General features: G+C 52.9%; 1 protein-coding gene across 8 annotated transcripts; it reads right to left on the reverse strand.

The window, feature by feature from the left end:
- Positions 1–244: 244 nt before the first annotated feature.
- Positions 245–25,675, reverse strand: PLA2G15 (phospholipase A2 group XV). Of its 8 annotated transcripts, XM_074401666.1 has the most exons (9): positions 25,404–25,674; positions 24,332–24,788; positions 16,146–21,628; positions 15,645–15,827; positions 11,770–11,926; positions 5,855–5,973; positions 5,510–5,608; positions 4,893–5,117; positions 245–945 (listed from the first exon to the last, which is right to left on the reverse strand). In XM_074401666.1, exons 3-9 carry the CDS (start codon positions 16,432–16,434, stop codon positions 434–436), a joined length of 1,584 nt encoding a protein of 527 aa, XP_074257767.1. In that variant the 5' UTR covers positions 16,435–21,628; positions 24,332–24,788; positions 25,404–25,674; the 3' UTR covers positions 245–433. The 8 variants fall into 8 exon arrangements, with proteins under 8 accessions (XP_074257767.1, XP_039334100.1, XP_074257760.1 ...); XM_039478166.2 differs by having other exon boundaries at positions 4,893–4,992; positions 24,332–25,675; XM_074401659.1 differs by having other exon boundaries at positions 24,332–25,674.
- Between the last annotated feature and the right edge of the window lie 65 nt (positions 25,676–25,740).

Raw genomic sequence — 25,740 nt, forward strand, 5'->3', positions numbered from 1 at the left:
CCCATCCCCGGGACCTTTGGGTACAGGACCACAGCACAGTAACATCCCTCATAGGAAGGCTGTGGGGTCAGGGCCCAGTGGGCAAGTATGAAAAGCCCATAGCGGTAGGGGGAACACATGGCCCCAGTTAGGGATTGGGACCAGGGCCCAGCCAGTCCACCCTGCGGAGCCAGTCCTGAGGTCATAGCAATTCTACCATCAGCAGCATTCTTTCCATCCAGTGTCCCTTGAGTCCAGAATCTCATTTCTTCCTTCTTCACTGCCACAGACAAAGGATAACGAACGGCACTTCCCCACAGGAGATGCTTCACAGCTCAAGACTCAGGGCCTTGAATGGTCAGTCACAAACTTTGCAAAACTCATGGGCCATGACAGCCCCAGAGGCCAGGGGTAGGTCCATGGCCAAGCCATCCAGCCCTGCCTGGCACAGGAGTCAGGGCCCAAGAAGCACACGTTTCAGATAGGCCAGAGTGGTGGCGTTGGCTAGCATCTCGATGTGCTCGCTGCCTGGCAGCTCCTGCAGCAACACCTGGTGCTCCTGGTGGCTCTGCCAGGCCTGGCACTGCAGGGCACTCTGCAAGTTCACAGTACCATCGCCGTCACCAAAGCAGATTTTAGGGTCACGGTCAGGGAAGCTCTCATAGTAGAAGGAGTCTGGTGTGGGGACACCAGTGCCATAGAGGCAGTGCAGCTGCACACCAGGTGGCATTGAGGCTTCCACCAGCCCCTCTGTGTCCTGCCGCATGAACCAGCCATCTTCAAAGCCGATGTCCTGGAAGAACTTGCGGTAGTCTCGCAGCGTGTAGTTGATGGTGGGTGTCTGCACGAACACCTTTTCAGGTGACCAGGTATAGTTGTAGGGCAGTAACCAGCTGGTGGAGACAGCAGACCGCTGCTGCTCCCGGATCTTCAGGGGCCCGATGACTGGGATCCGGTTGTTGTCTCCTGCAGGGAGAAGGCTCCAGTCAGCCTGTGTTTAGGAACGCCAGCTGGTTGGGCAGCATGTTCACCACCAGGCCCCTGCCAGACCCCAGCTAGGGGCCCAGTCCACAGCCCCGCATCTCTACCCGGTTATTATCATTGTAGTAACTGTAACTCTCATCCCTGCCTTGGCTTTTTTTCTTCTTCTTGAGACGGGGTCTCACTCTGTTGCCCCCGCAACATCAAGGCTCACTGTAGCGTCCACCTCCCAGGCTCAAGCAATCCTCCTGCCTCAGCCTTCCGAGTAGCTAGGACTACAGGTTTGTGCCACCATGCCTCATGCCTGGCAAATTTTATTTTTCCTTTTCTTTTTTTTAATTTTGAGGCAGAGTCAAAATAAAAAAAAAAAAAAAGGAAAAGAAAAAAAAATGCTTATAGCCATTACTGAGACAAAAAAAATAAAAGAAAAAGAGGCAGGGTCTCGCTCTGTCACCCAAGCTGGAGTGCAGTGGTACAATCTTGGCTTACTGCAACCTACACCTCCTGGGTTCAAGCAAACCTCCTACCTCAACCTCCTGAATAGCTGGAACTATAGGCACGTGCCACCATGCTGAATGTTTCTACTTTTTGTACAGATGGGGGTCTTGCTATGTTGCCTAGGCTGCTTGCCTTGGCTTTCATTGTTTCCCTTTATTTTTGGTACATCTGGGCAGCACACATCCAGATGTATTTTGTCTCTTTTGCTTTCCTCACCAGGGAGTGAGGCAGCATATACTCACAGCGTGATTTACGATGCTTCCTTGTCTGTAAACTGTACCCTCCTCCAAGTGCTGATCAGGCCTGTGGGCACTGACCTAGTCTAAAGTGAGTCAGCAGGCTGGCAGCCCAGAGGTGATGACATGTTCTGCTTTTTCTTTCATGATAATAAACTGTGTACCAATTTTTCTTTTCATAGGCTCAGACCAGTGTTCAGCCAGCCGTGGTCTCATCCCTTCCACTTGCCTGTGCACTGACCTGGGCAGCCAGGCGTGCTAGAGACAGGGGAGGAGGGGAGGTTGCAGTTGGAGTTGGAGTCCCTGTACACAGGAATGTGAACAACACAAACAACCACCGCCGGGAGGCTCCAGGAAGTGAGCTGTAACTTGGGAACAGGGGCCTTTGGCCTGTTCAGGACCATGGTCGCCCATCACCTCACCCTGTATCTGAAAGTGAGGAGGCCCCTCGGACTGACTGTAGGGCCTCAGCTCTGCCTGCTGTGGCCTGGCTGTAGGACCCCTGAGGCAAGGAAAGCCCCTAGGGGTGCATGGACTTCCACCTCCCCACACCACACCCCCAGTCCTGGACTGCCAAGGCCAGACAGAACAGCTTCCCAGCCTCTGAAGCAAGACTCTAAGGGAACTCAAAGAGAAACTCTGAAAGGGGCTGGGGCCCAAATGCCACTGTGGCTACCTGTCTAAACTCAGGGTATGCCCACATCTGTCCCTCCAAGCCCAGGCTAGACAGAATGGGTGGCTATAATGAGTCCTCACTAAATCTGAATGTCCTCTAGCCAATTCACAGTCACTGGACCTGACCCAATCACAATGCCACTTGACCAAGCAGGTCACGAAGTGCCAGGGACTTGAGCTCACAAGATGCTTGGCATAGCTCTAGCTCACAGCTCCTAAAGTGAGGGTCCATAAGCCTCCCCCTAGTCCTAGCAAAGGGAGGAAAGCTCCCTCCTAGAGCAGGAAGCTCTACTCTACAGCTGCAGCTGGTGAGCTGCAACAGTCATGAAAAGATGGGGCAGAAGCCAAAAAGGGGTGGCTTTCCCAACTGCCAGGCAAGCAGGCCCAGCCAGATCTGCACCTGTTTCCTCCCTGTGTTGCCCACAGAGGCTCCTTGCTACCTACAGATGGAGGTGCAACTCATAAATAAAAAAAAAGTCTAGGGGCCAGGTGCCGTGGCTCACACCTGTAATCCCAGCACTTTGGAGGCCAAGATGGGTGATCATTCGTGGTCAGGAGTTCAAGACCAGCCTGACCAGCATAGTGAAACCACATTTCTAATAAAAATACAAAAAAATCCGGCTGTGTGCAGTGGCTCACACTTGTAATCCCACCACTTTGGGAGGCCAAGGCGGGTGGATCACGAGGTCAAGAGATAAAGACCATCCTGGTCAACATGGTGAAACCCCGTCTCTACTAAAAAAAAAATACAAAAAATTAGCTGGGCATGGTGACATGTGCCTGTAATCCCAGCTACTCAGGAGGCTGAAGCAGGAGAATTGCCTGAACCCAGGAGGCGGAGGTTGCAGTGAGCCAAGATCTCACCACTGCACTCTAGCCTGGGCAACAGAGCAAGACTCAAAGAAAGAAAGAGAGGTCGGGGGAGAGAGGGAGAGAAGGAGAGAGGGAGAGAGAGAGAGAGAAAGAGAGAGGAGAGAGAGAGAGACGTACACAGATTACAAGGGCTATCAACTAGATGGGTGAAATTAGGAGTAGTGTTAGATTCTCTCTCTTTCATACCTAGTCCCCCAGAAGATTCTCTTCTGGAGAAAAAGATATTCGAAAAAGAACGGGACAGGGCAAGGTGGCTCATGCCTGTAATCTCAGCACTTCAGGAGGCTGAGGTGGGCAGATTCCTTGAGCTCAGGAATTCGAGATCAGCCTGGGAAACATGGTAAAACCTCTTCACTATACAAAATACAAAACTTAGCCAGATGTGGTGCGTGCCTGTGGTCCCAGCTATTCAGAAGGCTGAAGCCAGGGGATCATGTGAACCCAGCAGGTGAAGTTGCAATCAGCCAAGATAGCACCACTGTATTGTACTTCAGCCTGGGTGGACAGTGAGACCCTCCATCAAAAAAAGAAAAAAAAAGAAGAAGAAAGAAGAAAGAAGAGGAGGAGGGGGAGGAGGGGGAAGGAGAGGGGGAAGGGGGGGAGGAGAGGAAAGAGGGGAAGGAGGGGGGTAGGAGGCAGGAGGAGGAGGGAGGGGGAGGAGGAGGCAGAGATGGGGGGAGGGGAGAGGAGTGGGAGGGGGAGGAGGGGGAGGAGGAGGAGGGGAAGGAGGAGGAAGGGAAGGAGGAGGGGGAGGAGAAGGAGGGGGAGGAGGGGGGGAAGAGGAGGAAGTGGTTGCCACTCTGAAGTAAAAAAGAGTGCTGCCCCAAGAGAAGAGACATTGTGGAGACCAAAGCAACTCCATCTTGGATACTAATCCATCATGTTGGCTTCTGATTAACCCCAGATCCAGGAAGGCCATTAAGATTTCCACTTTATCTTCTGTCCCTTGTATAAGGGCACATACTTACTTTACCATAAGTGAAAACAGCCTCTGTGTTATCATCCTTCAATATCTAACACATCCCACCAGAGTCACCCTTTCCCTATAGAATATAAGCCCTAGGTCTGGGGGCTAATGGTGTGGGGATCTACCATCTGATCTTGCCACCACCTGAGACACAGATGTGGCTTCTACTCATATGTCCTATTAAATGTTTTTCTCTGAGAAACTAGGTTTGTCAGCCTATTTCTTGAAAAACTTTTTTTTTTTTTTTTTTTTTTTGAGACAGAGTCTCACTCTGTCACCCAGGCTGGAGTGCAGTGGTGTAATCTTGGCTCACTGCAAACTCCGCCTCCCGGGTTCAGGAGATTCTTCTGCCTCAGCCTCCCAAGAAGCTGGGACTACAGGCGTATGCCACCATGCCCAGCTAGTTTTTTGTATTTTTAGTACAGACGGGTTTCATGGTGTTAGCCAGGATGGTCTTGATACTGTGACTTCATCATCCACCTGCCTCGGCCTCCCAAAGTGCTGGGATTACAGGCGTGAGCCACCACATCCAGCCTTTCTTCCTCCAACCTTTAGGGGTAGATTTGCATAGACCTCACACACTGTGGGACAGACATGAGGCATGCTGGCCCAGGGGGATAACTTGGAAGAAAGGGCAGAATTCCTGAAACCAGCCCCCCACAATGGGCCAGGTAGGGTCTTACCTGAAGCCAGGACGCGCAGGGTCTTGGCCACACCCCCCCAGGGTGCACCCAGTGCCACGAAGGCCCGGATATACTTGTCCTTCCAGGCCTGCGGCTGTCGCTGCAGAAAGTAGAGCGTGTACATGTTGCCCATACTGTGGGCAACCAGCACCACGGGGCCCCCATACAGCTGGTACATCTCCTCGATCATCTCGCGGAGGGCCAGGAAGTAGGGCCCGTTTTCATCTGCAGGCCAGAGCCAGGCAGGGGTCAGGTGGGTAGGGTCCTGGAGCCCAAACCACTGACCTTTTCTCAGGCCAGACCCAAGACTAGAAGGGAGGGGAGGGTGCTCACATTCAAACAGAGTGATCTGGGTCCCCCTCCCTTCCATGAAGGAAGGAAGCCTTATATTTCTCCCCAGGGCTCAGAGGTCCAGAGGTCCAGAGGTCCTGGGGTGGGAAATGGAGGATAGGACAAGACTGACCAAGGGTGTTGGCTGTGACCATTGGACTGGATGCCAGAGGCCCAGGGAAAGGGAACAACCAAGGACAAGGGGAGAACCCAAGGCCTGTGGTGGCCAAGATCACCTCGCCCCTACCTCCCGAGACTTCAGGGAGAGAACGAGAGTGCCTGCTTACTTGGGGCTCGGCGCCAGTCATAGGGGGCTCCTCGGACATCCTCACCCCGTGTGTAGCCCCAGCCCACAAGGCTCTCCACCATGGTGTGGAAATAGGAACCTGCAGAAAGAAATACAGAGGATAAAAAAAGCTACAGCTAGTGCCAGCCACCTCACTATGCCCAGCACAGAGACTGGCAGCTAGTGGGTCCCTGGAGGAATAATACAGGGCTCTGTGCCCACACTGATCAGAGACAGCTCACAGGCTGTCCCTACAAACAGCAGAGTTTCTCCAGCTCCATCTCCAGTTCCATTCCAGCAGAATCTCCACCCCAGCTCCCGGAGGCCTTGAGTAAGTCCCACATACCCACACTGCTTTTGCTGGGGTCCAGGAACTCCAGTGAGAAGGTCTTCCCAAAGCCAGGGACACGTACATCCACACCATCAGGAAACTGGGTGGCCCTGGATGTTTTGTTGTAAACCAGCCTGTCAGGAGAGGATATTGAGCCAGTGACCCAGAGGTGACACTGAGTTGGTGCATCCCGACACTGCATCGTGTCCTAAGTCATACTCCCTTCCCATGCCCAGGTTTGGTCAGATGGATAGGAGAGACCGGAAAGTAACAAAGCAGGTTTATAAAACACAAATCACCTGTAATCCCAGCACTTTGGGAGGCCAAGGCAGATGGATCACCTGAGGTCAGGAGTTTAAGACCAGTCTGGCCAACGTGGTGAGACCCCATCTCTACTAAAAATACAAAAATTGCCTGAGCGTGGTGGCTCACGCCTATAATCCCAGCACTTTGGGAGGCTGAGGCAGGCAGATCACCTGAGGTCAGAGTTTGAAAAAAGCCTCATCAACATGACGAAACCCTATCTCAACTAAAAATACAAAATTAGCCAGGTGCGAGGGCCAGGTGCAATGGCTCATGCCTGTAATCCCAGCACTTTGGGAGGCTGAGGCGGGTGGATAATGAGGTCAGGAGTTCAAGACCAGCCTGGCCAAGATGGTAAAACCCTGTCTCTACTAAAAATGTTTTTTAAAAATAGCTGGGTGTGGTGGCAGGTGCTTGTAATCCCAGCTACCCAGGAAGCTGAGGCAGAGAACTGCTTAAACCCAGGAGCTGGAGGTTGCAGTGAGCCGAGATTGTGCCACTGCACTCCAGCCTGGGTGACAGAGTGAGACTCTATTTAAAAAAAAAAAAAAAAATTAGCCAGGTGTGGCGGCACATGCCTGTAATCCCAGCTACATGGGAGACTGAAGCAGAAGAATCGCTTGAATCTGGGAGGCAGAGGTTGCAGTGAGCTGAGATCGTGCCATTGCATTCCACTGTAGGCAACAAGACCAAAACTCTGTCTCAAAAAAAAAAAAGCACAGATCAGAGTAATTACGTCCAAATGAGGACCCCACCAAGGCATAGTTACTTTAAAGACTGACCCCAGGACCCCTGTCAAAGCAACACCCCCTTCTACCCTATGACCCTACCCTAGAATGAGGGTCTTGGACCTGGTTGAGAGAAGGAAGTGCCAGACCTGGTTCTGCTGTGAACTTCACACTGGACCCCAAGAGGCAGTCTACCCTCTTTCAGGTTCCCATTGCTCCATCTCCCTGAATCCAGCTCCTGCCACTCAGCATATTCCAAGCAAAGGAAATGGTGAGTGCAGTACACAACAGAACCAGAAAGGGGCCAGGCGCAGTGGCTGACACCTGTAGTTCCAACACTGCAAGGCCAAGGTGGGAGGAGTGCTTGAGGCTAGGAGTTCAAGGATAGCCTGAGCAATACAGTGGAACTTTGTTGCTACTAAACATCAAAAATTTTCTGGGCATGGTGGTGCAGGCCTGTGGTCCCAGCTACTTGGAAGGCTGAGGCAGGAGGATGACTTATACCTGGGAGATTAAGGCCACAATGAGCTGTGATCATGCCACTGCATGCTAGCTTGGGCAGCAAAGAAAGACTCCATCTCAAAAAAAAAAAAAACCAGTAGGCCAGGCACAGTGGCTCATGCCTATAATTTCAGCACTTTGGGAGGCTGAGGCAGGCAGATTATCTGAGACCAGAAGTGGTCTCTGGAAGAATGCTACAGGGCTGATTAGTAGAGACAGGGTTTCTCTACTAAAAACACAAAAATTAGCCAGGTGTGGTAGTGGGCACCTGTAATCCCAGCTACTTGGGATTACAGGAGAATTGCTTGAGCCTGGGAGGCGGAGGTTGCAGTGAGTCAAGATCTTGCCACTGCACTCCAGCCTGGACAACAAGAGCAAAACTCTGTCTCAAAAACAAAACAAAACAAAACAAAAAACAGGACAGGCAGCGTGCCCCAGGGCTGCTGTATGGGTGGATGGGCAGGTAGGAGACGGGTCAAGGCCCAGAGAAATGGTGGGAGCTGGTGGGGAGAGACAGGAGGAAGGCCTTGTGTGGCCCCAGGTAGGCAGAGTTGGGTCCCACTTCCTCTGGGCATTGGACACAGCAGCCAGCCAACCTCCAAATGTATCCTCCATGGAGGAAGGGAATGAACCATGGTCCTATGAGCTGCCTGGTACCCCAGGGCTGTATCACCTGCCAGACTGCAATCACAAGGCCCAGGGTTTACCCAGCAAATTCCTAAGTGCCATGACATAGGACATGGACCCCAGCTACTTAGTTCAGATCCCTAACAACCCTTTCTTAGTTTTTTTCTTCTTTTTTTTTTTTTTTGAGACAGAGTCTTACTCTGTTGCCCAGGCTGCAATGCAGTGGGGGAATCACTGCTCACTGTAGACATAACCTCCTGGGTGCAAGTGATCCTCATACCTCAGCCTCCTGAATAGCTAGGCAGGCACCACCATGCCTGGCTAATTTATTTATTTGTTTGTTTATTTATTTTGTAGGGACAGGGTCACACTATATTGTCTCACACTGGTCTCAAACTCCTGGGCTCAAGTAATCCTCCTTCCTCAGCCTCCCAAAGTGCTGGGATTACAGGTGTGAGCCACAGCACCCAGCCTATTAGTTTTCTAGAACTGTGTAATACAGTACCACAGACTCAGCAGCTTGTAACACCACACGTTATCTCATAGTTTCTGTAGCTTCAGTGCCAAACAGAACCAGACAACACAGACCCCACCGCAGGGCTCAGTACATGGCTGCTGTACCATCTCCTGTGGGAAGAGAGTTGTCAAGGCCTGAAGAAATGATGGAACAGAGCGAGGGCCAGGGAGATACCTTATATCAAAGAAAAGCCTTGCGCCTTTGTGCCAGGCCAGGAACCTTGCTCTGGCCTCCCTCATACCAAGAGGCAAATGTGCCCCCCAAAACACAGGAACCTGGAGCTGCTGGTGGTCCCAAGCCCCACTTGCCCCCTTAGATATCAGCCACAGAAAGCTGACAGAATCCCCACAAATGACCCAAATAACAGCTCCTGAGAGCCCATTCTCTCCAGGGCAATTTGTAGATTATCCCAACGGCCACAAAACAGAAGCAGAAAACTGTTCTGGAAAGTCAAAGCTGTTCTGCATTGGGGGAAAATCTAAAGGGGTCAGAGAAGCAGTGAAGGCAGACAGGTCCCCCCCCCATTGCTATCAGCTGGCAGCTCCAACTGGCAGCACCTGAGGCCGTGTCTCTAGTATAAAAATAGAAATGCACATCAACAGCCCAGAAATAACCCTGATCACACAACACACAGAGGAGGAAGGAGTCAGCAAAACGGGCATCAAAACAGCTGGCTGGCCAGGAAGGCTGGAGGAGCAGCTACCTAGTCTCTGGGAAAAACTTTTATTTTTTTATTTTTTTAAAGACAGAGTCTTGCTCTGTTGCCCAGGCTGAAGTGCAGTGGCACAATCTCTGCTCACTGCAACCTCTGCCTCCCAGGTTCAAGTGATTCTCCTGTCTCAGCCTCCCAAGTAGTTGGGATTTCAGGTGTATGCCACCATGTCAGGCTTTTTTTTTTTTTTTTCTTTTTTTTGAGACAGAGTCTCCCACTGTCACCAGGGCTGAAGTGCAATGGCTCAATCTTGGCTCACTGCAACCTCCACCTCTCAGGTTCAAGGATTCTCTTGCCTCAGCCTCCCAAGTAGCTGGGATTACAGGCACCCTCCACCATGTCCAGCTAATTATTTGTATTTTTAGTAGAGATGGGGTTTTGCTATGTTGGCCAGGCTGGTTTCAAACTCCTGACCTCGTGATCCACCTGCCTCAGCCTCCCAAAGTGCTGGGATTACAGGCATGACCCACTGTGCCCGGCCTTAATTTTTAGTAGAGACGGAGTTTCACCGTGTTGGCCGGGCTGGTCTTGAACTCCTGACCTCAAGTGATCTGCCCACCTTGGCCTCCCAGAGTCCTGGGATTACAGGCATGAGCCCCCACACCCATCTGGGAAAAACTTTTAATTTGGGAGACTCCATTCAACTTAGACATTTATCAGGCACCAGCTATGTTTCTGGTCCTACTGCTATAAAGATACAACAGAGATACATTCCCTCCTGACACAGAGCTCAACCTGGGAGGGAACCTCAGCTCAGAGCCACACATTCTGGGTTTGAATTCTGATTCTAACATTTATTAACTGAGTGAGCACAGGGAATTTTGTAACCTTGTTGAGCTTCCAGATTTCCCAGCTGTAAAGGAGGTTTAAAAACCACCTGTTGGCAAGTAACACTGGTGGGGGAAAAAAAAAGAAAGAAAACAGCACCTATTTCATAATGGGGTTGCTGCAAGACTGGTGAAAGCAAGCATATAAAATGTATAGTGCCTGTGCAATTTGGGGAAACATCCCTAGAGAGAAATTTGGGCAGGTGATGAGGTTTAGAGGAAACAAGCATGGGGCCTGGTAGAAGGAGAGGTGAACCGCTCTGCAGAGTCAAAAGGGAGATGTCAGCTGGGCACAGTGGCTCATGCCTGTAATCCCAGCACTTTGAGAGGCTGAGGCGGACGGACCATCTGAGGTCGGGAGTTCAAGACCAGCCTGACCAACATGGAGAAACTCTGTCTCTACTAAAAACAAAAAAAATCCAAAATTAGCTGGGTGTGGTGGCGCATGGGCCTGTAATCCCAGCTACTCAGGAGGCTGAGGCAGGAGAGTCACTTGAATCCGGGAGGTGGAGGTTGTGGTGAGCTGAGATTACACCATTGCACTCCAGCCTGGGCAACAAGGGCAAAACTCCATCTCAAAAAAAAAAAAAGGGGGGGGGGCGGGGGAAGATGTCACAGAAGGACCAGGTTTTTGATTTGTTGTTGTTGTTTTGAGACAGGGTCTTGCTCTGCCACCCAAGCTGGAGTACAGTGGTGTAATCTCTGCTTACTGCAACCTCTGCCTCCCTGGCTCAACCGATTCTCCTGCCTTAGCCTCCCAAGTAGCTGGGACTACAGGCACATGGCACCATGCCTGTCTAATTTTTTTTTTTTTTTTTTTTTGGTAGAGATGGAGTTTCACCATGTTGCCCAGGCTTGTCTTGAACTCCTGAGCCCAGGTGATCTGCCTGCCTCAACTTCCTGAAGTGCTGGGATTATAGCACTTCAGGAAGTGCTATAAATGTGCTGCCATTCACCCTTAAAAACATGACCCTAAGCCACTGTGCCTGGCTTAGGGTCATGTTTTAAAGGGTGAATGGCAGCACATGTATCAGGCAAAGGTTGTAGAAGTAGATTCCAGGCCAAAAGAACAGCAGGGGCAAAGCCATGGCATGTCCCAAGAAGAACAAGCAGCTGGAGAGGCAGGGGAGGCCGAGTCACAGGCAAGGAAAGGGGCCATGCAGAGGCTCTGAATAGAGGCTGGGGCACGGAAATTGTGTGTAGGCAGGCACTGTGGCTCACGCCTATAATTCCAGCAATTTGGGAAGCTGAGGTGGGCAGACTACGTGAGCTCAGGAGTTCAAGACCAGCATGGCTAACATGGTGAAACACCATCTCCACTAAAAATACAAAAAATTAGCCAGGCATGGTGGTGGGTACCTATAGTCCCAGCTACTCAAGAGGCTTGAACTTGGAAGACAGAGGTTGCAGTGAGCTGAGATGGCACCAGCCTGAGTGACAGTGAGACTTCATCTCAAAAAAAAAAAAAAAGAAAAGAAAAAAATTGTGTGCAAACATGAGAGGCCAGGGCTGAAGAGTAGAGGAACAAGGGCAGCAGGAAGGGAAAGTTAGCTTTGCCTGGAGTGCAGAGGTGGTACCGACCAGACCAGACCAGATCAGACGGAGGAAGGAGAGAGGTCAATGACCTCTTGAGATGAGGATAGAAGAAACAGGCTCTGGAGGCCTCTCAGGCACTGTTGGTGAGCAGCACCCCCTCTGTGTGCCCCAGCCCCCACCTGATATTGTCAATCCAGCAGTCAATGATGACAGGCAGCAGCAGTTCCAGGTTCAGCCAGATTGTGAAGTAGCTTTCGGTCTTCTTGGAACAGAGGTAGTGCACCACTGTTGGCTTGTCCAACTTGGCTTCCAGTTGGTTGCCCAAATCACCAGGGACTGCAGGGGGCACAGGACATGAGTGAGCCCTCAGTCTAGCAGGTTTGAGACTCCCAAGAACTTTGATGTCTGCAGCAGGACCCCTGAAGAGCCACAGTTACTATGGCAGACCTCTGCAGTTCCACAACTCAAATTAAATCACAGTGCTGAGAGCAGGAAATTCAGAGAACAGGGACCTTGACTCAAAAACCAGGAACCATCTTTGTGGAGAAAAGCTGCTACTGTAGTGTGGTGCAGAGATGCCTGTGGGGGGCTAGTGAGAGGCCTGATATGTTTGAGGAAAGGCCCTAACATTGTCTCCCAACTCCAGATAAAGCAAGTCTTTTTATCTCCAGATAAAGCAAGTAGTTAGGTTCACTGGAACATCCTCCTGGGCCATTCAGATTATTGGAAGGGGGTTCAGGATGAAGTCACTCCCCATGCTAGGCCTCAGTTTCCATATCTGTTAAATGAGATCTTGGTCTGAATCGCCCCCTACATAGACACGCCTCTACACATAGTTTCTATGGTTGACAGACCCAGATGGAAGCTCTGCCTGGGAGGAGGGGCTTGCAGACCCCTTTGCATTCCAGAACCTCTAAAGTTTGACCAAGACCCTGTCATTAGATATATACCCTCGAGGCCAGGTATCGTGGCTCATGCCTGTAATCCCAGCACTTTGGGAGGCCGAGGCGGGTGGATCACTTGAGGTCAGTAGTTCAAGACCAGCCTGGCCAACATGGTAAAACCCCATCTCTACTAAAAATAGAAAAGGTTACCTGGGCATGGTGGCACATGCCCGTAATTCCACTACTACTTGGGAGGCCTGAGACAGAAGAATTGCTTAAACCCTGGAGGTGGAGGTTGCAGTGAGCCAAGACTGTGCCACTGCACTCTAGCCTGGATGACAGGACAAAACCTGGTCTCAAAAAAAAAAAAAAAAAAAAAAAAGATATATACCCTGGAGGCTTGAACCCAATAGTCTTCTACCCATAGCTATCCCAGGCTACAGAGAAGACAGGGCCCCATTCTCCCTGAGAGAGGGAGAAGAAAACAGAACAGACCCCTGGGTCACTTAGCCAAAATTCAATAGGAGAAAGTATCCAGGACAGGCTTGTAGGAGGAAAATGAACAGAAACACAGCGGAGAGAAGCTTACATTGGCACCTGCCAACCTACCAAGGGCCCAAGCCTTACTAAAGACCAGAGTCCAGTAAGGTTCCGGACAACAGATCATCTGGAGGGCCCTGGCATGGCTGGGAGCCTGTGTTGGAGACAGCCACCCTGAACCGGCACCATTCTCACCACAGTCCAGGCCCTAGGGTGACTTCTCTCCATCCCAGCCAGCCTATTCAGTCCACTCAGAACTCTGGGGCCCTGGTGACACCCAAGTCCCTCCTCACTGCTTCAAAGCTCTTCACAGTCTTGTTACTCACAGTGACCTTTCGGGCCTCACCTGCCCCTACAGGCCACGCTCTCGCCACTTCCCAAACACATCCCCGTTTGGGATCCGTGATCATCGAGTAAAAAACCAGCGCTTGGCTCTCCTGGACATTCACTGGACACTGACTATAAATCCAGTCCTGCATAGGGTGTGCCCTTCCTGAGCACCATCCCAGTGTCTTCAGGGTGCCATGGGAGGCAGGGGTGGCATCTGCCTTCACTTCCCTTCATGGTGTGGGTACAGAGGCAGGGAGTCCCCATCACAATAGCCTCTGGATGATATGCCTGTGGACTGGGCAAGGAGTGGGCAGAGACCCTGGTCACTGTCTCTACCAAAGGGGAAGTGGCTGAAAGAGGAAGTCATCAGATACGCTTTACTCAGATGCTACTTGCCCTGGTCAGGCTGTGTGGCCTCTAAAAATAGCAGTGGCCACTTCCTGAGACCCTCTGCATCTGGAACTAGGACAAGAGCCATCTGTACGACTTTCACTTCAAGTAACACTGGGAGGGGACAGCCTTATTATTTCCACTTAACAGATGAGGAGACTGAGGCTGTAAGAGGTGGAAATGGCCTTGCCTATGCTCCCTTCCCCTTGCCCAGGATCTTCTGTATTACATCTCTGGTCTCTGTTTCCTACACCATTTCAGGACACACCCCAGAGGATTCCAATCCTCTGACAGCCAAGGTCAGATCCCTGCTCTGTGCCCAGGAGCTGCTTGTCTACTGCCCACCATGAGGTCTCCCAGGGCTAAGGCCAGCAGCCTCACTCCCTGAGAAGCTGGTCAGGTTAGGACTCCTGCTGCTCTGTGATTCTGGGTGGGGCCTGAGGCTCTTCTGCTGTGACCTAGGATAAACAGACTGACGAATTGATGAGTGTGGTTAGCAATAATCCAGGCAAAATGGCTGTGTGCCAGCCACAGACCACGTGCTTCCCAATGCCACACCCCTCAGATTTAGAACTCTACAGGCCCACCTAGGACTCCCTGTGGGACTCAAGATAAAGTCCAGATGACCCAACCAGTCACAATGCCTGTGCAGTCCACTCCTCCCTTGATTCGATCCCAGGAGGCCTGGGATGCTCATCTCTCTCCCCCTGCCCAGTACTCTCTCCTGGCCTTAGCTCCACCTGTATACTCCAGGAACCCTTACTTGACACCCACCCATCAGGGTGCTTGCCAAACACAGACTTGTTTGTGCTTGCCAAACACAGACTTCCTCTCTGGGGATCATTGTTATTTCCATCCTGCAAGCTTGGGGAAGGTGGGACCAAGTCTGCCCAAATCCCATGGTGAACCTGGGCCAGGTATCCCCCTGGAACATTTCCTGGCCAGGAACTCCTGGTGGGGCCTTTCTGGCACCACCCTGCCAACTCTACCCTTCTGTGATTTGCATTGTCCTCATTTAAAGTACTCTCAGCAGAAAGAGCATGGAGATCCCACTGCACTAGACTCCCTGTGTAACTCATGCCTCAGATGCCTCTGCCTTCAGGAATCCTGGCTGGCCATGGACACGCCAGCTCTGGATGGGAGTGACATCCTGAATAAGGCACTCAAGGCCCCCTAGACAGAGGTCTCATCCCTGCCCATCCCCACAAGGAAATACTGTGGCCTATATAGAATTGCCAGGGTTGTGATCAAGGAGTGGGATGGGCAGGGGAGGTCACCCAGCCCCAACATAGTCTAGCCTAATCCAAGCATGTGTAGCAGGGTAAGAGTGCGAGCAGGTTGCCTGACATAGGCTCATGGCCCAACCCTTTCCCTTCAGTTTCCCTCAGGCAATGGCACATATCTGATAAGTTGTGGAAGTTGGTGGCCCCCTAGGAAAACAATCCTTTCCCTAAGGAGGTTCCTTTCAGTAATGCTTTCTGGAATATGTGGCTGGAGGGGTCGAGGGTGACAGCCTCCTAGCCAGGACCAGGTCATGCAGAAGTCAACTCAGGGGCCACTCTACACACCCCCACCACCCCTCAGGAGTAGGGCCCAACCATCTGTCTTTCCAGCTAAAAAAAAAAGGGATAAGGGGAGGCAAGGCTTGGGAATGATGTGGACAGGTGGAAATATGAATAACCAGATGGTAACTCTCCCACTCACTCCCATTTTCTACCAGGGCAGGAGGTGGGGGGCTGACCACAGCCACGCCCAGCAAGGCGGAAGGTGGGCCGGCAGATCTACATCACCTGTGACGAGACAGACAACAAATACGCTACCCCATCCTGTGACTGAAACAGATGCAGACCAGGAAGGCAGCCCCGCCCAGAGCCCGTCCAGCCCGACCCACCACCAGACCCGTGCCTCACCCAGCACCACCGAGGGGTGACGTCCGGCCGGGAGCGTGGGGTCTGCGAGCAGCATTAGCAGCAGCAAGAGGAACAGGAGGCCATCCGGGAGCAGCCCCACACGGTAGGGGCGGAGGTGGGGGCCCATGGTGTGCGACGGTCGCCCGCAGGTCCAGGGTGCAGGTTCAGCGCTCTGGGCTTTCGCTAGGGCGGGGGCGGCGGCGACGCGCTTAACCCCGCCGCCCGCATCCCCCTCATCCCTCGGGCCAATCAGGGCCCGCCTCCCGCAAACGGCCGGCCAATAGGAACTCGCTGGCATATACGTCCCTCCCAGTCGGAGCTCGCCGCCCCGCCCTTGTTCAACCCCCTACTCCCTGGACTGTGCTGCGCGCCGAGCGCATCGATGGATCGAGGTACTGCCAGGCTCCGGGCTCTCAGCCGCCCACCCGGGCACCCAGGTCGCCGCTGCTGTGTACCCCACCCAGCCCTGGGTACCCGAAATTCACGCTGCGCAGCCCTCACCTGGTGTTTCCCTGACCTGGAGGATCTGAAACGGACAAGACCGAGAGAGGATAAAGTGTGCAGCGCTCGCCGCTGCTGAGCGACCCGGGTCAAAGCAAGAAGAGGGGAAGTGAGACCCGGACAGTTCTTGGGCCTCATGTGACCAGGAACTGACAAGGACCTTTGTGCAACCCCTACACCAATTCTTAGCACACCCTGCCCCGAGGGCACCTGGGTTCGGCCAGTCAGCCCATGTAACTGTCTGCCCCGGGTACAGATGCGGGGGAACCAGGAGAGAACAGGTCAGCATGTTCAGTTCCCAAGAAGGGGGTTAAACTTTGTTTTAAGGGCTCAGAGTGCAGCGTCACCCCGCCAGTCGGGAGTGGGTGCGGGGGTGGGAGTGGGCTTGAGCCTCGACCCTGCGCCATGGGCCATCTGCAAGTTCCCCTTTAGAGCAGAAGAGTCATCGGGAGTTCGTGCTCCTCTCTGCTCCCACAAACCTGAGGAACCAGAGAGGACATGGACTCCCTGCACCAGGAAGCAGGGGCGAGCAGAGTGGGCAAAGACCTGACAGCCGGTTATCTGCCGGCACCATAGGTCACTGTGGGATGGAGGGACCAGAGTGCTTGGGAAATAGAGGTCTTGATCCTCCACACACACACCCTTCGAAGGGGCAGCTGCACCCTGGTCATCTCACCTGCCCAAGACCTTTGTCCTCCTGCCCTTTCCTTCCTTCTTGGCAAGCAGCTGACCTGGCTATGAAAACACTGTCTTGCCCTGCCCTTCTCGAGTTCTTTTTTTTTTTTTTTTTTTTGAGACGCAGTTTCGCCCTTGTTACCCAGGCTGGAGTGCAATGGCGCGATCTCGGCTCACCGCAACCTCCGCCTCCTGGGCTCAGGCAATTCTCCTGCCTCAGCCTCCTGAGTAGCTGGGATTACAGGCACGTGCCACCATGCCCAGCTAATTTTTTGCACTTTTAGTAGAGACGGGGTTTCACCATGTTGACCAGGATGGTCTCGATCTCTCGACCTCGTGATCCACCCGCCTCGGCCTCCCAAAGTGCTGGGATTACAGGCTTGAGCCACCGCGCCCGGCCTCGAGTTCTTATAGTGAAACATGTTGGTGACTGGGCTACCTACCACCACTCCCTTTTTCTTTTTCTTTTCTTTTCTTTTTTTTTTTTTCAGACACGGTCTCTCTGTCATCCAAGCATGAAGTGCAGTGGCACGATCACGGCTCATTGCAGCCTTGATCTTTCGGGCTCAAGGGATCTTTCCCACCCGAACCTCCTGAGTAGCTGGGACTACAGGTGTACACTCGCACGCTCAGCTAGGTTTTTAAATTTTTTGTAGAGTTGGCGTGCCACTATGTTGCCCAGGCCAGTCTTGAACTCCTGGCCTTAAGTGATTCAGCTGCCTCAGCCTCCCAAAGTGCTGAAATTATAGGTGTGTACCACTCTGCACAGCCCACCCTCTCTTAAGGTCCAGCCATCTGCCCCTAAGGCCCTGGCTCAGGACTCCCATTCCCAAAGCCCCTACTTTCCCCATCTTCACCTGTGGCCCAACAGAAGGTCGCTGAAGACCCATCTGGTGAAAACCCAGTGAGGGATACCATAGAAACACTTCTGCAGGCCTAGGGACAGGCAGGAATCCAGTCAAAGGTTAAGTGGGGGAAGGGAGGGATCAAGAGGACCAGGGCCACCCTGGACTCTGGCCAGTCTAAATGTCTTGCCAGCCCAGCAGCATCAGGTGACCATGGGCCCCTGGAAGGGTAGCCCTGTCCTCCAGAGGGGTTGCCTGGCACTTCACTCCCACAGGCCTTACACATGTTAGGAACCATAGCCATTAGGGGCAGGATGGCAAGGCCCAGTCAGCAATGACCCATGCTGGCACCATGGAGAACAGTCAGAAGGTGAGGGTCCTCCCTTTTCATAGTGACTCTGCCATCCACCCGATCCCCTAGTCTGCAGACCTGGCATTATCCTGAGCTCTGGATGCCTCCACGCTTCTCAGAACCACAACTCAGGTGGTCATAAGGGCTTGCTGGCTCTACCCTCCCCAAACCACAGTACCCTTATTCCCACAACAGCCTGGTGTCCCAATGCACACCCACATTCCTGTGGGTTGTTCTCTACATGACAGGCTAACACCATTTTTTTTGTTTGTTTTTGTTTTTGAGACGGAGTCTTGCTCTGTCGCCCAGGCGGGAGGTGCAGTGGCACAATCTCAGCTCACTGCAACCTCCGCCTCCCAGGTTCAGGCGATTCTTCTGCCTCAGCCTCCCGAGTAGCTGGGATTACAGGTGTCTGCCACCATGCCCAGCTAATTTTTGTATTTTTTAGTAGAGATGGATTTCTCCATGTTGGCCAGGCTGGTCTTGAACCCCTGACCTCAGGTGATTGGCCTGCCTCAATCTCTGAAAGAGCTGGGATTACAGGCATAAGCCACTGCACCCAGCCCTGATTTATTTATTTATTTTTTTATCTTGCCAAATTACTCTCAGGGGCCTGGGGAGTCATGCCCTGCAAACCATAAATTCTCATTAGATGGGTTTTATTTAACCCTATATATTGTGACTTGGGAGTCTGGCATACCATTAGCTGACAAAGAAGAAAGTCAAAATATCCCAAAACAATGTTTCTTTGCTATATTTTGAAATGGCCCTGCAAAACTGTCCTTTGTGGGCCAGGCTCAGTGACTCACGCCTGTAATCCCAGCACTTTGGGAGGCTGAGGCAGATGGATCATGAGGATAGGAGTTACAGACCAGCCTGGCCAACATGGTGGAACCCCATCTCTACTAAAAATACAAAAAAATTAGCAAGGCATGGTGTTGCATGCCTGTAATACCAGTTACTGTGAATGCTGAAGCAGGAGAATTGCTTGAACCCAGGAGGCAGAAGTTGTGGTAAGCAGAGATTATGCCACTGCACTCCAGCCTGGGCGACAGAGCAAGACTGTCTCAAAACAAAACAAAAACAAAACTGTCCTTTGTGGGGGAAATCTTGTATCTGTAAAGAATCTCTATTAAGTAGCTAGATCTTTTTCTTCCAGGTCCTCCCAATCCTGAAGAGATTAAGAGTGTAGCACCTTTTAAAGGTCTGAATAGGAAATATTTTTATTGTATCTAAGGGCAGCTTAGAGACACGCCTGTAATCCTAGCACTTTGGGAGGCCAAGGAGGGTGGATCACCTGATGTCAGGAGTTGAAGACCAGCCAGTCCAACATGGCAAAACCCATCTCTACAAAAACAGAAAAATTAACCCGGCATGGTGGCAGGCACCTGTAGTCTCAGCTACTCAGGAGGCTGAGGCAGGAGAATCACTTGAACCTGGGAGGCGGAGGTTGCACTGAGCAAGACTGCGTCACTGCACTCCAGCCTGGGAAACAGAGCAAGACTCCGCCTAAAAAAAAAAAATAGTATCCAGATATTTTACAGAGTTTGACTCTTCATTGACAGAATAAATCCAGAGACTAAAGAGCCACGCCAGTTGTGGTATCTTCCTTGGGACAGCATACAGCCAACAGCCTTCACCCCTCCTGCTACCAGGCCCTTTGCACTCCCTCTCGCTGACCTAAGCTCCAAGCTTCCCTACCTGGACCAGGTAATCCAGGACTTGAGGCAACCAAACTAAGACCAGGGTTTTCTGGGCTGATTTGGTGGTCAAAGCTGAGTCCATTCAGAGACAGGTGGACTCTCCCTAAAGCTCATGGCTCAGCAGGCCCCCATTCCTCTGCCACCACTCTCCCTGCAGTCACAGGAGGCCTAACACTGATCCAGCCACAACAGAACCCTGCAGGCAAAGGGCCCAGAACAGAGATAATGCCACTGCACTCCAGCCTGGGCAACAGAGCAAAACTCTGTCTCAATAAAATCACATAGGCCGGGCGCAGTGGCTCACACCTGTAATCCCAGCACTTTGGGAGGCTGAGGCCAGTGGATTGCCTGAGCTCAGGAGTTCAAGATTAGCCTGGCAACGTGACAAAACCCCATCTACCGAGTACCAGCTCAGCTGTAGAGACTCCCACCCAGCCGTCGCTGAAGGAAATGAGAGGCAGACACCCAGAAAGAAAAACAAAGTGGGTCTATCCAGGGGTCCAGCAGGCTTCTGAGCTGAAAGCCTCAGGGGCTGACAGCATTCCAGGCTGAAGGCCCCAAGTAGACTCTGACCCAGTTATTTATTCTCTCTGAACAGGTGATTATTATTAATTAACAAGTGTTCTGTGTTTTCTCATAACAAAATATGCCAAGTAAGCAGCTGGTGCCTGCTTACCACCGATCACAAACAAAGAGTATTCTCCACAAGGGAGCCACAGGGGCAGGGTCAGATATCTTAAAGAATGGATTTAACAGGTGTAGGATATTTATATATTGTCCTGCCACTTTGGAATGCCCCAAGTCGTTTTCTACTGGGGGAGGGGAGTGGATAGGTTTTCTTTGCCCCATCGTTCTTCCTAGCAAACAATATATTCTATCATACACTCAGCATTCATCACTATTCATAAACTTAACATTTCTCAACACCCGTCTCTACTAAAAATACAAAAAATTAGCAGGGGGTGGTGGTGCACGCCTGTAATCTCAGCTACTCTGGAGGCTAGAGGCACAAGAATCGCTTGAACCCGGGAGGTGGAGGTTCCAGTCAGCCAAGATCGTGCCATCGCACTCCAGCCTGGGCGACAAGACTGTCTCAAAATAAAAATAAAAATAAAATAGGCCAGGTGTGACAGCTAACGCCTGTAATCCTAGTACTTTGGGAGGCTGAGGAGGGAGGATCATCTGAGGTCAGGAGTTGGGAGACCAGCCTGACCATATAATTTTGTATACTAAAAATACAAAATTAGTCAGGTGTGGTGGAGTATGCCTGTAATCCCAGCTACTCAGAAGGCTATGCAGGAGAATCGCTTGAATCTGAGAGGTGGAGGTTGCCATGAGCCGAGATGGCGCCATTGCACTCCAGCATGGGCAACAAGAGCGAAACTCTGTCTCAAAATAATAATGGTGATAATAATAAATACAAAAATTAGGCTGGCGTGGTGGCGGGTGCCTGTAATCCCAGCTACTCAGGAGGCCGAGGTAGGAGAATGGCTTGAACCCAGGAGGCGGAGGTTGCAGTGAGCCAAGATCGCGCCACTGCACTCCAGTCTGGGCGTGAAGAGCAAAACTCCGTCTCAATCAATCAATCGATCGATCGCCAGAGGGTATTGGCCTGACAAGTGCATAGAAGGCACCACCTTTACACCACTGTCGTGGTGCTTTGCTCGCCCTTGGGCGGAAGCCCCGCCCCCTCTGGTTCTGGCAACGGAGTCAGCGCGCCCTCTGGCGGCTGCTCGGCGGCGACACTACAGGCGCGGGATCCCAACCAGTGAGGTGGAGCCCAAGGCTCCGGCTAGAGCAGTCGGCCGGGAGATAAGGAGGGACGTTGAGGGCGGGGACGGGTCTGGACAGTCGTGGATTTCCGCGGTGCTCCGCAGCATCGAATCCTCTTCCACCGCGAGATCTTTCCTGGCCGGGAAGGGAAGGAGGGAGGGCGTTTTTGCACCACTCCTAGATGCCCTGGAGGTTCCAAAAGACCTGCCACAGTCCCTGTCCTCCGCAAGAACCCCCCTGTACTGCCCAAGCTTTCATGTCCCCGCGGCAACAGGCTGCCTTTAGGGGTCCAGCCCAGGCAGGCCTGAGAGCCAAGGTGAGGGGGGAATTTCGCGAGTATGAGACCCACCGGATCCAGCCCTTTCTTCCAAATACCTGGCACGCGTTTTTGAGAAAGGCGTCTGGCCTCTGGCGGCCTAGGTCTTCGGGGCCTTGCCTACCTCTCTGCCTACCAATCTCCTATTCATTAATTCATGAAGCCCAGGGGAGTGAGGAGTGTGGTGGGGGACATTTTTCAGAGAACGGAAATCTCAAACTACAGAGGGGACCCCTGTTGTGGAAGACAGAAAATCTGGAGGAAGAGCTGTGGTTAACTAGAGAAGGGGCAGGACTGGAGGGGAGGAAAGGGCACTACTGCAAAGGCCTGTGGCCCGAGGGAGGCTTACCATTGCTGAAATATCCTATGGCAGAAGCAGCTAGCCTTAGACAACAGTTCATTCATTCAGTGACATTCGAGGATCGGATGATGAGGAGGGGAGACAATACACGAATAAATCATGTTGTAAGTTGGTTAAGTTGGGAGGGTTGGGGGTCAGAAAGAAGCAATGAGGGACGGTTGGGGGACAGGAGGGCGGGTTTAGTAACAATGGGGTGAGCTGGGAGGACCCATCTGAAGATGAGTAAGGGATCTCAGCGAAACAGGCTTCCCATCCTTCCCCCTGCCCCCACGCCAAGGGAATTTGGTTGTTAAAGAAGAATCTGGCCGGGCGCGGTGGCTCAAGCCTGTAATCCCAGCACTTTGGGAGGCCGAGGCGGGTGGATCACGAGGTCGAGAGATCGAGACCATCCTGGTCAACATGATGAAACCCCGTCTCCACTAAAAATACAAAAAATTAGCTGGGCATGGTGGCGTGTGCCTGTAATCCCAGCTACTCAGGAGGCTGAGGCAGGAGAATTGCCTGAACCCAGGAGGCGGAGGTTGCGGTGAGCCGAGATACCGCCATTGCACTCCAGCCTGGGTAACAAGAGTGAAACTCCGTCTCAAAAAAAAAAAAAAAAAAGCCGGGCGCGGTGGCTCAAGCCTGTAATCCCAGCACTTTGGGAGGCCGAGGCGGGTGGATCACAAGGTTGAGAGATCGAGACCAACCTGGTCAACATGGTGAAACCCCGTCTCTACTAAAAATACAAAAAATTAGCTGGGCATAGTGGCGCGTGCCTGTAATCCCAGCTACTCAGGAGGCTGAGGCAGGAGAATTGCCTGAACCCAGGAGGCGGAGGTTGCGGTGAGCCGAGATCGTGCCATTGCACTCCGGCCTGGGTAACAAGAGCGAAACTCTGTCTCAAAAAAAAAAAAAAAAAAAAAAAAAAAAAAAAAAAAGAATCCAAGGGTTGGAGCTGGGCACCGTGGCTCCCGCCTGTGACCAAGACCAGCCTGGCCAACACGATGAAACCTCGTCTCTGCAAAAAAAAAATACAAAAATTAGCTGGGCGTGGTGGCGGAGCATGCCTGTGGTCCCAGCTACTTAGAAGGCTGAGGTTGGAGGATAGTTTGAGCCCAAGGAATGTCGAGGCTGCATTGAGCAGAGATTGTGCCGTTGCACTCCAGCCTGAGCGACAGAGTGAGACCCCGTCTCAAAAATAATAAATGAATGAATGAATGAATCCGCAGGGCGCGTTGACTCACACCTGTAATCCCAGCAATTTGGGAGGCTGAGGCGGGTGGATCACCTGAGGTCAGGAATTCGAGACCAGCCTGACCAACATGGTGAAACTCTGTCTCTACTTAAAAAAATATAAAATTAGCCGGGCGTGGTGGTACACACCTGTAATCCCAGCTACTTGGGAGGATGAGGCAGGAGAATCGCTTGAATCTGGGAAGCGGAGGTTGCAGTGAGCCGAGATCGCGCCATTCTACTCTAGCCTGAGCAACAAGAGCAAAACTTAGTCTCAAAGAAATAAATAAAAAATTTTAAAAATAAAAATTAAAAATAATCCAAGAGACAGGAATCGTCTTGCTATGAGGGCGGCCATGGATGGGCGCCCGGGAGTTTAGGGGAGCCACACTGTGTTACCAGCACGTGCCTCAGGTTCACCACCCAGGGGCGACCTGGACACGCATAACCGCGTCTTCCGTGGGAATGCGCTCAGGACGGCCAGAGATGCCACAATGGTGCGGTCACCTCGCGAGGGAGGCTATAGGGAAGAGCAGGCGTCGAGACCCACGCTGAAGAGGAAAAAGTGCCTAGAGGCTGCACAGATGAAGTCGCCAGGAGGGACAAGAAGGAGACCGAGTACCGACCGGACCTCCGGGCGGGGACGCTGGGACCCTGTACTGTAGGAGTGGAACACAGACCCGAGACAAGGAAGAAGCAATGGGCTTCTAGGGAGCCTTAGGAATGAGGCGGTTACAGCCGCTGGTTTAGCGGAGTTGGTTGGAAAGGCGTGGCAGGAGGAAGAGCCGCCTCCGCCAGGCGCAGGCGCGCTCCCGGACGGGAAGGGGAGGGGCCTTACTCGCGGCCGCGCCCCGCCCCACGAACAAATATTTGACATTCCAGGCTTATCGGGAGGCGGGGCCCAAGGAGCAACGTTCTCCCTCCCTCCGGCGCCTGATTCTCCTACCGCTTCCGGGAGAGGAGCACGTGGGCAGTGCCCAGTTGGGCGGTCCGAAGATGGGCAGCTGCTAACCGATGCTCGCCTCCACCTCTCTAGGGAAAGTAAAGTGCTAATTGCGCGAACCCGCCGGACGAAGGATGCACTTTCCATTCTCTCCCTGTCGCAGTGTCCGGGCGCGTGTTCTTTCCGTCCTGGGCGCCTGTTTCTTCAGCTGCCAAGTGGAGCTACCCTGAGGTCTCTCGTCCCAGGCCTTGCCCCTTTCCCGGGCATTAGCTTTAAGGATGCGCCCGGTGTTCCGCTCTCTCCATTGTCCACGGACGGGACGCAGCGCCGCGCTTGTCCGAAAGCGCGTGGTGCGGCTCCGGTCTCAGTCTCGAGTTAGGCTAGGCAACCGCGTGACTCAGTTCCCGCCAGGCTGAAGCCCCTCCTTCCTGCTGGATTATTCAGTTTCTCAGTCACCTACCTAGGAGAGTTTGGGAACGTAAGGGACAGCCAAGAAACGCGCCATAAAGGAGCCTCACCAAGCTCCACTGGGCGAAGGAGGCACTGGGGAGCCCCTAACGCGGGACTGTTTGAATTGGGTTATAGGTGCGAGATGGACCAAGAAGGATCTTCCGCCCGCACGCGCGCACACACGCTCAACGATAGCCCGCCACCTGCCAGCGCGCTCGCAATTTCCAGGTAGCTGCTGCGCCGTCGAGAAAGGGACGAAACCAGGCAGGTGCCCCCACGTGGGGTAGGAGTGAGACTCCAGGCGCGTTCCATTCCTCTCAGCCTCGTCTAGGGTGCAGCTCTCTGGGATTAGGGGGGCTTCCTTTCTCCAGCATTGGGGCCTGCGCACTTCCAGCCCACAACGACCGCTCTCCGGCACTTCTCGGTGCCAAGCTACCGCTCGGCCCTAGCATCTGCGTGGGCGAGCCCTTCCCTGTGATCCCTGGTGACTACCCCACATCTCTAACAACCCCGATGATCCCGCAGCTCTCCCCTTTTCCAGCTGACTTCTGGCGACCCCCCGACAGGATGATACCCAGCAACTCTCATTGCCCCCTTGACCCTTTGACTTCCATCAACCCCAGACCTGCCGCGGTGACCCCCACAGCCCGTGGACTGCCTCTTGGTGAACTTCCATACGTCCTGTGTGACCTCTTGGACTGGAGAAGGCCTCTGGTCTTGTACGCTCCTTTGCGGAGGCCTGACGACCCCTGGGGAAGAGTCGGGGGAGAGCGGAAGAAGGGATTAGCCCCAAGAATCAGGCAGGACCAGCCCTGAAGTAGAAATGCGGATCCTGAGCGTCCGCCCAGGCCGGGAGTGTGAGTTCTAGCGTCCTGGGCAGTGCTCTGGCGGCCCTCCCACAAGGTTCCCGGCGCCGCCCTAGTCACGTGGCCGGCGGGGCCGGCAGGTAACTCGCCTGGAGA

Source organism: Saimiri boliviensis, chromosome 1 (genome assembly GCF_048565385.1).
Source record: "Saimiri boliviensis isolate mSaiBol1 chromosome 1, mSaiBol1.pri, whole genome shotgun sequence".
NCBI classification, from domain to species: Eukaryota; Metazoa; Chordata; class Mammalia; order Primates; family Cebidae; genus Saimiri; species Saimiri boliviensis.